Source organism: Bombina bombina, chromosome 5 (assembly GCF_027579735.1).
Source record: "Bombina bombina isolate aBomBom1 chromosome 5, aBomBom1.pri, whole genome shotgun sequence".
NCBI lineage: Eukaryota > Metazoa > Chordata > Amphibia > Anura > Bombinatoridae > Bombina > Bombina bombina.
The window spans coordinates 573242368-573261617 of NC_069503.1; the positions used below are offsets into that span (position 1 = coordinate 573242368).

At 34.8% G+C, this 19250-nt stretch overlaps 1 protein-coding gene across 1 annotated transcript in view; it reads right to left on the reverse strand.

Moving 5' to 3' along the window:
* Positions 1-2044: 2044 nt before the first annotated feature.
* The window catches only part of LOC128660593 (inter-alpha-trypsin inhibitor heavy chain H3), a 342570-nt gene continuing 325364 nt past the window's right edge, over positions 2045-19250 (reverse strand). The window contains exons 20-22 of the mRNA XM_053714519.1: positions 10118-10290; positions 4350-4461; positions 2045-2428 (exon numbers count right to left, since the gene is read on the reverse strand). Of these exons, the coding sequence (XP_053570494.1) occupies positions 2290-2428; positions 4350-4461; positions 10118-10290 (424 nt within the window). The 3' untranslated portion in view covers positions 2045-2289. The remainder of the gene's footprint in view (positions 2429-4349; positions 4462-10117; positions 10291-19250) is intronic.

Below are 19250 nucleotides of genomic sequence, written 5' to 3' on the forward strand. Positions count from 1 at the left end.
TAAATACAGATAGTCAGAAGCAAAGATAGACAGATAACATATTTTTAAAAATTAGGTAAACTGGGTCCTAATAATAATTAATGTGAACATATTGTTTATTTGCATAAACAAGACTATTTACTTTCTTATACAAAGGAAATGCACAACACATCAGAATGAAGGATCATAAGTGCAAAGTGCTGCCAATAAACTTCTGTACTAACTTCTGTGGGTATAGCTATAGTGTAATTAAGAGGAAAAAATACCTAAGTGTTTGCCTGGGCTGAGCTGAGCTTCAGTGCAACTGCACTGTCTGCTTGTCAGGACTTTTGGAACAAATTCAAATGGCTGCTCTCAGTACAGTCCAATCAGACTGTGGTGCTTGTGGTGCTTCGGGTCCAGCATTCCTTACATTTGTTTCTTATTAGAAGATGCAGCTGTCAGTCACTGAGAGGAAGACTCCCAATCCATGACATCACGGTTGTCATGACTTTTTGTTTCAAGCTTCCTGGCTTGCCTTCACTGTAAAGACTGCTGGCTCAGCCTGCTTACAAGCACACAGCAACCAGAAGCAGCACGCCGTGATTAGATACCACACACTGACTTTAGTACACATTCCCTGTTCTGCGTTTTACACTGGCTATTGTCACCTAATTGCCGGCTATTGGCAACCCTACAGTAAACTGTGCACCCTGGGCAACTGCCCACTTCACCCGCCCCTAGAAACGGCCCTGTTCACTTTTCCTCACCTCAGCCTCCCTCTTTGATCTAGTGCAATCTGGATTTAGCCCCAACACTCCACAGAAGGTTTCTAATTTGCTTACAGCAAATTCTAAAGGCCATGTCTCTCTGTTAACATTCTGATCTGTCTGTAACCTTTTTATATTGTTGACCACCCTATCTTGCATTTGTGACACAGCCCTCTCTTGGTTCCTACCTGTTTCCCCATACCTTTAGTGTACCCTCCTCTGCTGCATCCTCTTCCCCTTTTCCACTTTCTGTTAGGGTACCTCAAGGCTCTGTTCTTGGTCCCCTTCTTTCCTTAATCTACACTTAGGTTCCTTAATAAAGTTCCAAGGGTATTAGTTTAATTTGTATGCTGATGACACCCAAATCTACCTCTCGCCTTCCTCGCTAACTTGTGTCACTAACACCCTTTCTAATATTTCATCCTGCATGTGCTCTTACGAACTTAGCTAGACCTCTCTAAAGCTGAGCTCCTTATCCCCCCTTCTTCCCAAATCTTGACCCTCCCAATTCTCCATAACTATTGAAAATAACATCATTATCCCAGTCCCTGATGCCTTGACATCACTCTTGACCTTTCATGCATCCCTCTATTCCAGTTGTTGGTAAAATCCTGTTTCCACATTTAAAAAAATATATTTTTTCTGGTCTCCCTAGCTGCCTGCTATCTTAATTATAATCCATAAGGTATACATCTGCCAGGCTTATCTTCCTTACATGTTGATCCTCATCTGCTGCACCTCTCTGCCATTTTTTTCATTGGCTTCCTCTAGCTGGCAGAATGAAACACAAAATTCTGACCCTAACATTCAAGGTTCTCAGTAGCACTGTTCCCCCTATATCTCTGACCTTGTCTTCAGATACCCTGTGCTCTGCTCATGACCATCTTCTCTCCTCCTCTCTAGTTACCTCCTCACATTTACTTGACATTGTTTAATCGTGCACCTGACTATGACTATAAAATCCCTGACTTTGCCAAAGTGTACCTTGAATATTGATGCTGTTTTGAAGGCAAAGAGTGATCACACCAAATATTGATTTGATTTAGATTTGTATTTCTGTTTCATGTTGCATTTTTTAATTGATAAAAATAAACTATTAACATTTCTATACATTTATTTACATTTTTTAAGCAATCTTACTTTACAGCATTTTTTCAAACCTGCCTATAACTTTTGTACAGTAGTGTATGTATAATATAATAGCAATTAAGAGCTGTATTTAAGTTTTTGGAATATGGGAAATTTGATTTATCATTAATATGTACCATGACAGTTTAATGTCTCCTTACACCATTACATTTAAGTCACACAGACGCTTCTTGATATAATGTTTTATTAGAGACAAACATATTTATTTTATGGGGCTTAAGCATTTCTGTTATTAAATGCTTTACAGTAATTCAGGTAAGAAATAAATGATGTTATCACCTGCATTTAAATTTTATGATTTGAATTATGGCTTCTATGAAATAGTAAGGGTGAGAAAGAAAAGGAACAAGCAGATATAGCTTAATTCTATGACTAACATGAATTCTGGTTTACCAAAAAAACAAATCCTATATTATTGAATGCTGAATATGCTTGGAACAATGTAGTCTGTGTAATTTCCATCAATCAGACCCTCTCCATTATAGTGAATGAACCAACATGCTACTTTACTGCCGTTCCTGGGATCTTTTCTGTAATCCTTTTGTATACCCCTAAAATACAGTAAATGGAAGATAAGTGGTTGCATTTATTAAATCATGTGCCATAATAAGAGAATACAAACTTTAAGCAGCACACACTTGGAATATAAATTAAATTATCACATCATTCCAAAGGCACTATCTATCTATTGTCTGTATGTATGTCTGTCTATCGATCTATCTATCTATCTATCCGTCCGTCCGTCTGTCTGTCTGTCTGTCTGTCTGTCTGTCTGTCTGTCTATCTGTCTATCTATTATCTCTCTATATTATCTATCTATATGTTATCTATCTGTCTATCTATATTATATTATACATGTGCACAGGCAAACATTTATTTTGGGCAAAAGCATTTGTCCCATCAATTGTAACATTTTCATATGCTGATATTTTTTCAGAGTGAATTTCCATGGACTGGAGCATCAGTACAAGTGGGCAGTGTAGTCACCTGTAGCATCACAGGATCCATGGCACATGGTCATATATGGAGAACAGTTTTAAAACCTTTAGCAGCAACAGCACAAGTGGGCACATGGAAAGTCTTGACACCGGGACATGTCTGCACCGTGTTACTGTTGCCATAAGAAATGGAAAATGTATTTGGGGTGGCTGCTGTTTCCTTATAAGCCTTTTTATGTCTACTGTAACAGGGAAATTGGAGACTGGCACTTTATTGGGAACTGTTCTGCTGTACTGTGGGCAAAAGTCAGGTACATAAAAAGTCAAAAGTGACAGCACAGTTAAAAATAAAATGTTTTCAAGGGTCATATCTAGGGATGGGCAAATGTGTTCATATTCAAATTCAAATGTTAGAACGAATGTTATTGTAGAAATTCAATTTACATAATAGAATGTTGATAAGAACAAATATTCTTAAAAATTCTATTATCGAATGTTATTTACAGTTTTCGAATGTCACTTTTGAATTCGAATGTCACATTCGAATTCGAATATTACATTTATAAAACACAATTGTAGACTAGAAATACTATTTTGAATTCGAATGCCGCATTTGAATTCGAATGTCACATTCAAATTCAAATATTAGATTTATAAAATACAATATTAGACTAGAAATACTATTTTGGGTTTGAATGTTACATTCAAATCCGAAATGTAGCATTAAAATTTGAATATTACATTTATTAAACACAGTTGTAGACTAGAAATACTATTTTGAATTTGAATCTTACTTTCGAATTCGAATGTCACATTCAAATTCGAATATTACATTTCGAAATTGAATGAATACATAGCTAAACATTTTATTATTTGAACTAATATTTTCAAATTTAATTGAAAAATTCTAAATGAAAATTAGAAAATAGAATGATAGAGTATTATATAAACATTCAAAATTCGATTCGAACAAACAAATGTATCAAAATTTGTTTTAAATTTTTAATTTTTAGAAACATTTGCCCCTCTCTAGTCATATCCCCACTAAAAATAACAGCAAAGTTTTGGACCTAACTAATCCTTACTCATTAGCACTGCTTAGGTCTAAAATGTAATTTGTTATTTTTAGCGGGTTCCCTTATAAAAGTGATGTTATGTTTAACTGTACTATGACTATTGACATTTTATGGCTTTATAGAGTGGAGTTGCTGACACTCCCAGTGATAAGCACTTATGCACAAATGTCAGGTTCACCCACTGAAAACAACAGATAATAGCACAAGCAGTAATATTTCTGTTATAATAAAGTAGAAGAATAAATATATCTTTTAGTCTACTATATTTTATTTTAATATGCACTTATTTATATTGCACATTTTTCTTTTTGTTTTGCAGCTTATTATTATACAAAATAGCAGTGGGATTATTTAATTTAATAAAGTAATTTACACATCTGGAACTGACATTTTGCTTTACCTATTCCAGTGAATGATCTACTTAACAATGATACGTCTTTTATGTACTATTTCCATACCTTGTCACTGTCAGCATCTTATTTTTTACAATCATTGAAGCATCAGGTTTTGCAGAATCTGATGTTTTATGAATGTTAAAAACTTCATAATCAATGCCATGAAAAAATTGTCCTGAAAAAGAAACAACATTTATTTATACTTATATTGTATTTGTGTATTGTACATTATTAATGGGACAGTAAGACTTTTTTCTTCATTTTTAAAAAATATATAAATAACATATATAAACTATTCAGCAGAAACTGAACAAAATCACCTAGATTACAAGTTTTGCGCTATAGAGCGCTGCCATTACAAGTTTTTAAAAAGCATTCTTGTGCGTGCAATATGGTTGCGATGAGCTCCATACCGCACAAAATCCAAGGGCTGAGAATACATGCACGTGCACGATTTCCCCATAGACATCAATGGGGGGAGCGTGTTAGAAAAAGAAATAACACCTGAAGTGCGGAATGGCGATCGCGTAACGCAACCCCATTGATCTCTATGGGAAAAGTTAAGTTTAAACCTAACACCCTAACATAAACCCCATGTCTAAACACCCCTAATCTGCTGCCCCCGAAATTGCGACACCTACATAAACTTATTAACCCATAATCTGCCGCTCCCGACATCGCCGCCACCTAAATAAAGTTATTAACCCCTATTCCGCCTCTCCCTGACATCACTGCCACTACAATATAGTTATTAACTCCTATTCCCCAGCATCCCGACATCGCCGCCACCTAAATATAGATATTAACCCCTATTCTGCCACTCCCCGACATCGCCGCCACCAAATGAAGTTATTAACCCTTAAACCTCTGACCTTCCACATCACTGCCACTAAATAAACCTATTAACCCCTAAACCGACAGCCCCCACATCTCAAACAACTAAATTAAACTATTAATTCTAAACCTATCACCCCCTAACTTTAAATTAAAATTACAATATCCCTATCTTAAAATAAATAAAAATTTACCTGGGAAATAAAAAAAAACTAAGTTTAAACTATATATTAAACTAACATTACTATTATACTAAAATTAAAATAACTATCAATTAAAAAATTAAATTACACATTAAAAAGAAAAACCCTACTAAAAAAAATATATCTACAATTACAAAAAATAAAAAACACTAAATTACAAAAAATAACAAACACTAAATTATGAAAAATAAATGAAATTATCCAAAATAAAAACAATTACACCTATAAAAAAGCCCCCCCCCCCAATAAAACCCCTAGCCTACAATAAACTACCAATAGCCCTTAAAGGGACCTTTTGTAGGGCATTGCCTTAAAGAAATCAGTTCTTTTACCTCTAAAACAAATACAAAGACCCCCCAACAGTAAAAACCACCAACCATCCAACCCCCACAAATAAAAAACCTAACTCTAACAAAAACCTAATCTACCCATTGCCCTGAAAAGGGCATTCAGCTCTTTTTCATTGCCCTGAAAAGGCCATTTAGCTCTTTTAAGAACCCCCAAACCCTAATCTAAAAAAACCCCACCCAAAAAAAGTTTTAAAAAAACCTAACACTAACCCCCGATGATCCAGTGAGGTATTCATCCATCCAGGCAGCGTTTTCTATCTTCATCCAGGCATCATCTTCTATCTTCATCCCGGCGGAGCGGGTCCATCCTTAAAGACATCCGGCGTGGAGCATCCTCTTTATACGGTCGCCACCATACACTGAATCTTCAATGCAAGGGAGCCTTTTCAAAATGGCGTCCCTTGAATTCCTATAGTCTGATTTGATTTTTGAAATTCTAATCAGCCAATAGGATGAGAGCTACTGAAATCCTATTGGCTGATTTAAATAGCCAATAGAATTTCAGTAGCTCTCATCCTATTGGCTGATTTGAACAGCCAATAGGATTTCAGTAGCTCTCATCATATTGGCGGATTTGAACAGCCAATAGGATTTCAGTAGCTCTCATCCTATTGGCTGATTTGAATTTCAAAAATCAAATCAGCCAATAGGAATGCAAGGGATGCCATTTTGAAACAGCTCCCTTGCATTGAAGATTCAGTGTATGGCGGCGACCATATGAAGAGGACGCTCCATGCCGGATGTCTTCAAGGATGGACCCGCTCTGCACTGCCGGGATGAAGATAGAAGATGCCGCCTGGATGAAGATAGAAGACTCCGCCTGGTTGGATGAAGACCTCGCTGCCTGGATGTCCGGACTTCATAAACTGTAAGTGGATCGTCGGGGGTTAGTTTTAGGTTTTTTTTAAACATTTTTTGGGTGGTTTTTTTTTAGATAAGGGTTCGGGCGTTCTTAAAAGAGCTAAATGCCCTTTTCAGGGCAATGAAAAAGAGATGAATGCCCTTTTAAGGGTAATGCCCATACAAATGCCCTTTTCAGGGCAATGGGTAGCTTAGGTCTTTGTTAGCGTTAGATTTTTTTATTTTGGGGGGTTGGTTGGGTGGTGGGTTTTGCTGTTGGGGGGTCTTTGTATTTTTTAAAGGTAAAAGAGCTGATTTCTTTAGTGCAATGCCCTACAAAAGGCCCTTTTAAGGGCTATTGGTAGTTTATTGTAGGCTGTGGGGGGGGTATTTTGGGGGGAGTTTGTTATTTTTCGTAATTTAGTGTTTGTTAATTTTTGTAATTTAGTGTTTTTTATTTCTAGTAATTTAGTGTTTTTTTATTTTTGTAATTAAGTGTTTTTTATTTTTTGTAATTGTAGATTATTTTTTTTTAGTAGTGTTAGGTTTTTTTAATGTGTAATTTAATTTATTTAAGGGATTGTTATTTTAATTTTAGTATAATAGTAATGTTAGTTTAATATATAGTTTAAACTTGTTTTTTTTTAAATTTCCCAGGTATTTTTTTTATTTATTTTAAGATAGGGATCTTGTAAATTTAATTTAAAGTTAGGAGGTTGTTAGGTTTAGGGGTTAATAGTTTAATTTAGTTTTTTGCGATGTGGGGGGCTGGCGGTTTAGAGGTTAATAGGTTTATTTAGTGGCGGTGATGTGAGAGGCCAGAAGTTTAGGGGTTAATAAACTTTATTTAATGGTGGCAATGTCAGGGAGCGGCAGAATAGAGTTTAATATCTTTATTATAGTGTGGGCAATGTTGGGGTGCGGGGGAATAGGGGTTAATAACTTTATTATAGTGGTGACGATATCGGCGAGAGGCTGAATAGGGGTTAATGAATTTTATTAGTGGCAGCGATGTCGGGAGCGGCAGATTAGGGGTTAATAAGTTTATTATAGTAGGAAAAGATTTTGAACCTATTTTTTATACTTGAATTGTCTGCCTAAGTGTTTTGTTTCGTATCTTTAATTTTTGCTTGAAATAATGCAATTGTGAGAGTTATGCCTAAACACTTAAGGAGCAGTGCATAAGCATATGAAATACTCAATTAACAAGAATAGACTGTACAGGCTAAATAAACCTGACAGTCTTAAAGAAATGCTTATGTTGCACTGTGAACAATGGATTGTAGTTTATTATAGTGTTTGTGATGCGGGAGGTTTGGTTTAGCGGTTAATAGGTAGTTTATGGGTGTTAGTCTACTTTGTAATATTTTAGTATGAGTTTTGTGTAACGGTTTTGTGGCGCAAAACTCATAACTACTGGTCTCAGATTGCTGAACGGATTGTGTTGGTATAGGCTATAATGCAAGCATTTTAGCCTCACCACCACAAAACTTGTAATGGCAGTGCTATGGAAATCCCCCACAAAAACGTAATTTTTTTGAGTGCGGCACTGATGTTGCGTTACAGGCTAAAATGCTTGAGGTAAAGCTATACCGACAAGACTTATAATGGCTGCGTTCTGGTTTTCTAATCTGAAATGGCCATTTGTTCAACTTTAAAACCAGAAAGCAAAACTCATAATCTAGGTGAATAAAAACACATTATTTCCTGGTTTGCTGCAATTGTTTTTCAGTGGTCAAACTCCACCCCCAGTTTCCTTCTTTGGAGTAATCAGTCTGGACCTGTTAATGTCAAAAATATCTTAATTGTTTGGCTTTAGGTAAAGCTATACCGACAAGACTTATAATGGCTGGGTTCTGGTTTTCTACGCTGAAATGGCCATTTGTTCAACTTTAAAACCAGAAAGCAAAACTCATAATCTAGGTGAATAAAAACACATTATTTCCTGGTTTGCTGCAATTGTTTTTCAGTGGTCAAACTCCACCCCCAGTTTCCTTCTTTGGAGTAATCAGTCTGGACCTGTTAATGTCAAAAATATCTTAATTGTTTGGCTTTAGCAGAAGTAATACAACAACACGCTGCAAATCGTGACATACAGTATATGTGGCAAGGTGAGGCTGTTGTAAAATACGATCTCTAACTTTTCAGGAATCTACAATTTTCATACTTAAGTTACATGAATAATAAATAATAAAAGTACATTACAGAGACGGTTGACTATGCATAATTAAGCATTTTACATTACAATTGTAGTGTTTACTGTTCTTTTAATGTAATCAATATCTATGTGATCAAACATAACAATGTGTTCTTGATAAAAGGAATGAATGACTGGTTAAAGGTTTGTTTAACTTGCATAAAGATTTTAAGACTGCAAAAACATAGCTGCATTTTACCCTACAGGCTTCACTCAGGGCCCCGGGATAACAGATGGTACATTATCACTGCCTCTTAATATTACTAAGGTTAGCATTGCTTCAATAATTAATAAGGATTATATGTTGTGTTGCTGGGCTTTGAGGACTTGTCAGGTAGCAAAGACAATTATAATAATAAAATATAAAAAAAACATTTTTGATGGAAGACTACATTGATATTTTAAAATAATAGGATGATAAATGAAGGCCACCATTGCAATAGTGACATTATTTTGATCTAATTTAGATTTCTGAAATCAAAAAGTTCCCTAATCTGTTAAAAATGTTCCAATCCAGCTCAGATAATATTTACATATTCTGCACATATTTATCCACCCACACATCAAATTAAAGTTTATTTTTTAGTTACTGCTTGAGGGGTCCAGAGTTGTGGGAGTCAAATAGAGTTGTGGTTAGGTATATGGAGTTAATTGCAATTGGGTATTGGTAGATACATTATTTCATATTGGTAATGGTCACATTTGAATTGTAAAGTATTTCCCATAAGCAGGAGATGTTTTAGTGCTAACAGAAAAAAAGGAAGTAGAATAGAAAATGCAACATATGCTTAAAATCAGAATTATGTTAAATCAGTGTCTCTCAACCTGTTTGGTACCAAGTACCAGTAAAACCATTTTTCTTAGTCTCCCTAAGCATAACACATATTTTTACTTTAAATATTCTCATATGATTAATAAAATGTGAGTCATTGTTCTCAACAGGTTGATAAAATATCTTTATTTCATACTTTGTATATGTGTTTTTTTCAACAGTGTACATGGGCATCCTGAAAAAAGTTTCCAAATGGTTGAAAAGAGTATAAATAGGATCTGGCAAATAATAAGGTTAATAACCATGACTCTGAATGACCATGTAGATACTTACTTTATTTGGACACTTATATGTACAGTATGTATAATACCCTTTAACTCACACTATCTGTTACATTTTTCTATTACACTTTAAATGGCATTTTTAACTATAGTTTTTTTGTGGCAAATCTCACCGTGACAGTTATGTGGCACACACTACATGACACACTACAAGGGATATACATACTATTTATTCTAAAAGATGCTGCAAGTATCTCCAGGGGTTTATATATCTCACAAGAGAAATAATACTAGCTGGTAAACTGAGATTGAGAAGCATTTCCTAAGCCAAATATGACTTAAACACTTCCTTACCTAGTAGTCCATGTGCTTTCTGTGAAAACATATGGTTGTCCAAGGTATAAAATCCCAAGAAATCCTTGTGCAGAGGATGATTTATCCAAACCTTATGTAGAATAATTACAAATGTTCCTCCTTCTCCCATAGAAATTAGCATGTTCTTTTTCTTGTTGATCAACACATTTAGGCTAAAACAGTCACATAGAAAATAAAGAAATGGTTGTTAATGCACAGTATCAATTCTCTTGGTAGAGTTCTATAATATTTCATATGTCTGTTTAGGTTTACATCATTATAAACATTTTTATATGGGGGCTCTATTTGTGAGGAAAACAAAATATGCGTAATGTAAGGTCTGTTTGAAACCTTGACACGTAATAAACACTGGTATCTATATTAAATAAGTACTGATGGTATCTCTTAATAGTATAAATGAATACTGTGGTTGTAGTACAAAGTAGGTATGAGATAAAAATAGAATTGTTTTGCCCAGTACACGTATATAACAGTCTGCAACCTACTGTACATAAGCATATGAGGACAATTATTTTAATGTAAACAAGTTAGCAATTCACCATAATGTCAAGGTTCTATCTTTTTATACTTTTGTTTTGCATCTCAGACAATAAGTTTCACTCTTCAATAGACATGTGCACCGCTAAAAAATTCGGTTCGTTTTCGGTTCGGATCGATTCGGACTTTTAGAATTTCGTTTCGGATCGAATCTGATTCGGCAAAATTTGAATAAATTTGTTTCGGATTTATTCGGATCCGAATAAATTCGTTTCGGATTTATTCGGATTCGGCTGAATTCGGTTCTATTCCGTTCCGAAATTCGGTATGTTTTTACTACACTAACACCCATTTAGTACACTAAGTCACTAACACCCATAAACTACCTATGAACCACTAAACCGAGGCCCCCCCACATCGCAAACCCTATAATAACATTATTTAACCCCTAATCTGCCGATCGGATATCGCCGCCGCCTACATTATAGCTATTAACCCCTAATCTGCTGTCCCTAACACCGCCGACCCCTACATTATAGTTATTAACCCCTAATCTGCCTCCCCCAACGTCGCCACAATCTATCTATAAGTATTAACCCCTAATCTGCCGACCCGATATCGCCGCCGCCTACATTATAGCTATTAACCCCTAATCTGCTGTCCCTAACACCGCCGACCCCTACATTATAGTTATTAACCCCTAATCTGCCTCCCCCAACGTCGCCGCAATCTAACTATAAGTATTAACCCCTAATCTGCCGACCCGATATCGCCGCCGCCTACATTATAGCTATTAACCCCTAATCTGCTGTCCCTAACACCGCCGACCCCTACATTATAGTTATTAACCCCTAATCTGCCTCCCCCAACGTCGCCGCAATCTAACTACAAGTATTAACCCCTAATCTGCCGACCCGATATCGCCGCCGCCTACATTATAGCTATTAACCCCTAATCTGCTGTCCCTAACACCGCCGACCCCTACATTATAGTTATTAACCCCTAATCTGCCTCCCCCCAACGACGCCACAATCTAACTACAAGTATTAACCCCTAATCTGCCGACCGCAAATCGCCGCCACTATAATAAATGTATTAACCCCTAAACCGCCGCACTCCCGCCTCGCAAACACTATAATACATTTTATTAACCCCTAATCTGCCCTCCCTAACATCGCCGCCACCTACCTACAATTATTAACCCCTAATCTCCCGCCCCCATCGTCGCCGCTACTATAATAAGGTTATTAACCCCTAAACCTAAATCTAACCCTAACCCTAACACCCCCTAACTTAAATATAATTTAAATAAAACGAAATAAATTTACTATAGTTAAATAAATGAATCCTATTTAAAACTAAAGACTTACCTGTAAAATAAACCCTAAGATAGCTGCAATATAACTAATAGTTACTTTGTAGCTATTTTAGGATTTATATTTATTTTACAGGCAACTTTGTATTTATTTTAACTAGGTACAATAGTTATTAAATAGTTAATAACTATTTAATAACTACCTAGCTAAAATAAATACAAATTTACCTGTAAAATAAATCCTAACCTAAGTTACACTAACACCTAACACTACACTGTCATTAAATTAACTAAATAAATGAATCATATTTAAAACAAAATACTTACCTGTAAAATAAACTCTAATATAGCTGCAATATAACTAATAGTTACATTGTAGCTATTTTAGCATTTATATTTATTTTACAGGCAACTTTGTATTTATTTTAACTAGGTACAAAAGCTATTAAATATTTATTGACTAATTAATAGCTACCTAGTTAAAATAATTACAAAATTACCTGTAAAATAAATCCTAACCTAAGTTACTATTAAACCTAACACTACACTATCATTAAATAAATTAACTACAAGTACCTACAATTATCTACAATTAAATAAACTAAAGTACAAAACCCCCCCACTAAATTACAAAAAAAAACAAACACTAAATTACAAAAAATAAAAAAATATTACAAGAATTTTAAACTAATTACACCTAATCTAAGCCCCCTAATAAAATAACAAAGCCCCCCAAAATAAAAAAAATGCCCTACCCTATACTAAATTACAAAAGTTAACAGCTCTATTACCTTACCAGCCCTGAACAGGGCCCTTTGCGGGGCATGCCCCAAAGAAAACAGCTCTTTTGCCTGTAAAAAAAAAAAACACAATCCCCCCCCCACATTACAACCCACCACCCACATACCCCTACTCTAACCCAAACCCCCCTTAAATAAACCTAACACTACCCCCCTGAAGATCTCCCTACCTTGAGTCGTGTTCACCCAGCCGGGCCGAAGTCTTCATCCGATGGGGCAGAAGAGGACATCCAGACCGGCAGAAGTCTTCATCCAAGCGGGGCAAGAAGAGGTCTTCCATCCATCATACAAGTACCAAAATACAAACAAACACTAAATTACAAAAAATAATAAAATATTACAATAATTTTAAACTAATTACACCTAATCTAAGCCCCCTACTAGCTATTAATATAGCTACAATATAACTAATAGTTACATTGTAGCTATTTTAGGATTTATATTTATTTTACAGGCAACTTTGTATTTATTTTAACTAGGTACAATAGCTATTAAATAGTTAATAACTATTTAATAACTACCTAGTTAAAATAAATACAAATTTACCTGTAAAATAAATCATAACCTAAGTTACAATTACACCTAACACTACACTATCATTAAATTAACAAAATAAATGAATCCTATATAAAACTAAAGACTTACCTGTAAAATAAACCCTAATATAGCTGCAATATAACTAATAGTTACATTGTAGCTATTTTAGCATTTATATTTATTGTACAGGCAACTTTGTATTTATTTTAACTAGGTACAATAGCTATTAAATAGATATTGACTATTTAATAGCTACCTAGTTAAAATAATTACAAAATTACCTGTAAAATAAATCCTAACCTAAGTTACAATTAAACCTAACACTACACTATCATTAAATAAATTAACTACAAGTACCTACAATTAAATACAATTAAAAAACTAAACTAAAGTACAACCCCCCCCCACTAAATTACAAAAAATAAAAAAATATTACAAGAATTTTAAACTAATTACACCTAATCTAAGCCCCCTAATAAAATAACAAAGCCCCCCAAAATAAAAAAAATGCCCTACCCTATACTAAATTACAAAAGTTAACAGCTCTATTACCTTACCAGCCCTGAACAGGGCCTTTTGCGGGGCATGCCCCAAAGAAAACAGCTCTTTTGCCTGTAAAAAAAAACACAACCCCCCCCCCACATTACAACCCACCACCCACATACCCCTACTCTAACCCAAACCCCCCTTAAATAAACCTAACACTACCCCCCTGAAGATCTCCCTACCTTGAGTCGTGTTCACCCAGCCGGGCCGAAGTCTTCATCCGATGGGGCAGAAGAGGACATCCAGACTGGCAGAAGTCTTCATCCAAGCGGGGCAAGAAGAGGTCTTCCATCCATCAGAAAAGTACAAAAAAACAAACAAACACTAAATTAGCAAAAATAATAAAATATTGCAATAATTTTAAACTAATTACACCTAATCTAAGCCCCCTACTAGCTATTAATATAGCTACAATATAACTAATAGTTACATTGTAGCTATTTTAGGATTTATATTTATTTTACAGGCAACTTTGTATTTATTTTAACTAGGTACAATAGCTATTAAATAGTTAATAACTACCTAGCTAAAATAAATACAAATTTACCTGTAAAATAAACCCTAACCTAAGTTACAATTACACCTAACACTACACTGTCATTAAATTAACTAAATAAATTAATCCTATATAAAACTAAATACTTACCTGTAAAATAAACCCTAATATAGCTACAATATAACTAATAGTTACATTGTAGCTATTTTAGCATTTATATTTATTTTACAGGCAACTTTGTATTTATTTTAACTAGGTACAATAGCTATTAAATAGTTATTTACTATTTAATAGCTACCTAGTTAAAATAATTACAAAATTACCTGTAAAATAAATCCTAACCTAAGTTACTATTAAACCTAACACTACACTATCATTAAATAAATTAACTACAAGTACCTACAATTAAATACAATGAAATAAACTAAACTAAAGTACAAAAAAAACAAACACTAAATTACAAAAAATAAAAAAAATTACAAGAATTTTAAACTAATTACACCTAATCTAAGCCCCCTAATAAAATAACAAAGCCCCCCAAAATAAAAAAATGCCCTACCCTATACTAAATTACAAAAGTAATCAGCTCTATTACCTTACCAGCCCTTAAAAGGGCCTTTTGCGGGGCATGCCCCAAAGAAAACAGCTCTTTTGCCTGTAAAAAAAAACACAATACCCCCCCCCCCCCCACATTACAACCCACCACCCACATACCCCTACTCTAACCCAAACCCCCCTTAAATAAACCTAACACTACCCCCCTGAAGATCTCTCTACCGTATCTTCACCCAGCGGGCCGAAGTCTTCATCCGATCGGGCAGAAGAGGACATCCAGACCGGCAGAAGTCTTCATCCAAGTGGGGCAAGAAGAGGTCTTCCATCCATCAGAAGTCTTGATCCAGGCGGCATCTTCTCTGTTCATCCATCCGGAGCGGAGCGGCAGCATCCTGAAGACATCCCACGCAGAGCATCCTCTTCTTTCTTGATCCGACGACTAAGTGACTGTACCTTTAAGGGACGTCATCCAAGATGGCGTCCCTTGAATTCCGATTGGCTGATAGGATTCTATCAGCCAATCGGAATTAAGGTAGGAAAAATCTGATTGGCTGATTCAATCAGCCAATCAGATTCAAGTTCAATCCGATTGGCTGATGGAATCAGCCAATCAGATTGACCTCGCATTCTATTGGCTGATCGGAACAGCCAATAGAATGCGAGGTCAATCTGATTGGCTGATTCCATCAGCCAATCGGATTGAACTTGAATCTGATTGGCTGATTGAATCAGCCAATCAGATTTTTCCTACCTTAATTCCGATTGGCTGATAGAATCCTATCAGCCAATCGGAATTCAAGGGACGCCATCTTGGATGACGTCACTTAAAGGTACAGTCACTTAGTCGTCGGATCAAGAAAGAAGAGGATGCTCTGCGTGGGATGTCTTCAGGATGCTGCCGCTCCGCTCCGGATGGATGAACAGAGAAGATGCCGCCTGGATCAAGACTTCTGATGGATGGAAGACCTCTTCTTGCCCCGCTTGGATGAAGACTTCTGCCGGTCTGGATGACCTCTTCTGCCCGATCGGATGAAGACTTCGGCCCGCTGGGTGAAGATACGGTAGAGAGATCTTCAGGGGGGTAGTGTTAGGTTTATTTAAGGGGGGTTTGGGTTAGAGTAGGGGTATGTGGGTGGTGGGTTGTAATGTGGGGGGGGGTATTGTGTTTTTTTTTACAGGCAAAAGAGCTGTTTTCTTTGGGGCATGCCCCGCAAAAGGCCCTTTTAAGGGCTGGTAAGGTAATAGAGCTGATTACTTTTGTAATTTAGTATAGGGTAGGGCATTTTTTTATTTTGGGGGGCTTTGTTATTTTATTAGGGGGCTTAGATTAGGTGTAATTAGTTTAAAATTCTTGTAATTTTTTTTTATTTTTTGTAATTTAGTGTTTGTTTTTTTTGTACTTTAGTTTAGTTTATTTCATTGTATTTAATTGTAGGTACTTGTAGTTAATTTATTTAATGATAGTGTAGTGTTAGGTTTAATAGTAACTTAGGTTAGGATTTATTTTACAGGTAATTTTGTAATTATTTTAACTAGGTAGCTATTAAATAGTAAATAACTATTTAATAGCTATTGTACCTAGTTAAAATAAATACAAAGTTGCCTGTAAAATAAATATAAATGCTAAAATAGCTACAATGTAACTATTAGTTATATTGTAGCTATATTAGGGTTTATTTTACAGGTAAGTATTTAGTTTTATATAGGATTAATTTATTTAGTTAATTTAATGACAGTGTAGTGTTAGGTGTAATTGTAACTTAGGTTAGGGTTTATTTTACAGGTAAATTTGTATTTATTTTAGCTAGGTAGTTATTAACTATTTAATAGCTATTGTACCTAGTTAAAATAAATACAAAGTTGCCTGTAAAATAAATATAAATCCTAAAATAGCTACAATGTAACTATTAGTTATATTGTAGCTATATTAATAGCTAGTAGGGGGCTTAGATTAGGTGTAATTAGTTTAAAATTATTGTAATATTTTATTATTTTTGCTAATTTAGTGTTTGTTTGTTTTTTTGTACTTTTCTGATGGATGGAAGACCTCTTCTTGCCCCGCTTGGATGAAGACTTCTGCCGGTCTGGATGTCCTCTTCTGCCCCATCGGATGAAGACTTCGGCCCGGCTGGGTGAACACGACTCAAGGTAGGGAGATCTTCAGGGGGGTAGTGCTAGGTTTATTTAAGGGGGGTTTGGGTTAGAGTAGGGGTATGTGGGTGGTGGGTTGTAATGTGGGGGGAGGGATTGTGTTTTTTTTTTACAGGCAAAAGAGCTGTTTTCTTTGGGGCATGCCCCGCAAAGGGCCCTGTTCAGGGCTGGTAAGGTAATAGAGCTGTTAACTTTTGTAATTTAGTATAGGGTAGGGCATTTTTTTTATTTTGGGGGGCTTTGTTATTTTATTAGGGGGCTTAGATTAGGTGTAATTAGTTTAAAATTCTTGTAATATTTTTTTATTTTTTGTAATTTAGTGGGGGGGGGGTTTGTACTTTAGTTTAGTTTTTTTAATTGCATTTAATTGTAGGTACTTGTAGTTAATTTATTTAATGATAGTGTAGTGTTAGGTTTAATTGTAACTTAGGTTAGGATTTATTTTACAGGTAATTTTGTAATTATTTTAACTAGGTAACTATTAAATAGTCAATATCTATTTAATAGCTATTGAACCTAGTTAAAATGAATACAAAGTTGCCTGTACAATAAATATAAATGCTAAAATAGCTACAATGTAACTATTAGTTATATTGCAGCTATATTAGGGTTTATTTTACAGGTAAGTCTTTAGTTTTATATAGGATTCATTTATTTAGTTAATTTAATGATAGTGTAGTGTTAGGTGTAATTGTAACTTAGGTTATGATTTATTTTACAGGTAAATTTGTATTTATTTTAGCTAGGTAGTTATTAAATAGTTATTAACTATTTAATAACTATTGTACCTAGTTAAAATAAATACAAAGTTGCCTGTAAAATACATATAAATCCTAAAATAGCTACAATGTAACTATTAATTATATTGAAGCTATATTAATAGCTAGTAGGGGGCTTAGATTAGGTGTAATTAGTTTAAAATTATTGTAATATTTTATTATTTTTGGTAATTTAGTGTTTGTTTGTATTTTGGTACTTGTATGATGGATGGAAGACCTCTTCTTGCCCCGCTTGGATGAAGACTTCTGCCGGTCTGGATGTCCTCTTCTGCCCCATCGGATGAAGACTTCGGCCCGGCTGGGTGAACACGACTCAAGGTAGGGAGATCTTCAGGGGGGTAGTGTTAGGTTTATTTAAGGGGGGTTTGGGTTAGAGTAGGGGTATGTGGGTGGTGGGTTGTAATGTGGGGGGGGGATTGTGTTTTTTTTTTACAGGCAAAAGAGCTGTTTTCTTTGGGGCATGCCCCGCAAAGGGCCCTGTTCAGGGCTGGTAAGGTAATAGAGCTGTTAACTTTTGTAATTTAGTATAGGGTAGGGCATTTTTTTTTATTTTGGGGGGCTTTGTTATTTTATTAGGGGGCTTAGATTAGGTGTAATTAGTTTAAAATTCTTGTAATATTTTTTTATTTTTTGTAATTTAGTGTTTGTTTTTTTTTTGTAATTTAGTGGGGGGGTTTTGTACTTTAGTTTATTTAATTGTAGATAATTGTAGGTACTTGTAGTTAATTTATTTAATGACAGTGTAGTGTTAGGTTTAATTGTAACTTAGGTTAGGATTTATTTTACAGGTAATTTTGTAATTATTTTAACTAGGTAGCTATTAATTAGTCAATAACTATTTAATAGCTTTTGTACCTAGTTAAAATAAATACAAAGTTGTCTGTAAAATAAATATAAATGCTAAAATAGCTACAATGTAACTATTAGTTATATTGCAGCTATATTAGGGTTTATTTTACAGGTAAGTATTTAGTTTTATATAGGATTCATTTATTTAGTTAATTTAATGACAGTGTAGTGTTAGGTGTTAGTGTAACTTAGGTTAGGATTTATTTTACAGGTAAATTTGTATTTATTTTAGCTAGGTAGTTATTAAATAGTTATTAACTATTTAATAACTATTGTACCTAGTTAAAATAAATACAAAGTTGCCTGTAAAATAAATATAAATCCTAAAATAGCTACAAAGTAACTATTAGTTATATTGCAGCTATCTTAGGGTTTATTTTACAGGTAAGTCTTTAGTTTTAAATAGGATTCATTTATTTAACTATAGTAAATTTATTTCGTTTTATTTAAATTATATTTAAGTTAGGGGGTGTTAGGGTTAGGGTTAGATTTAGGTTTAGGGGTTAATAACCTTATTATAGTAGCGGCGACGTTGCGGGCGGGAGATTAGGGGTTAATAATTGTAGGTAGGTGGCGGCGATGTTAGGGAGGGCAGATTAGGGGTTAA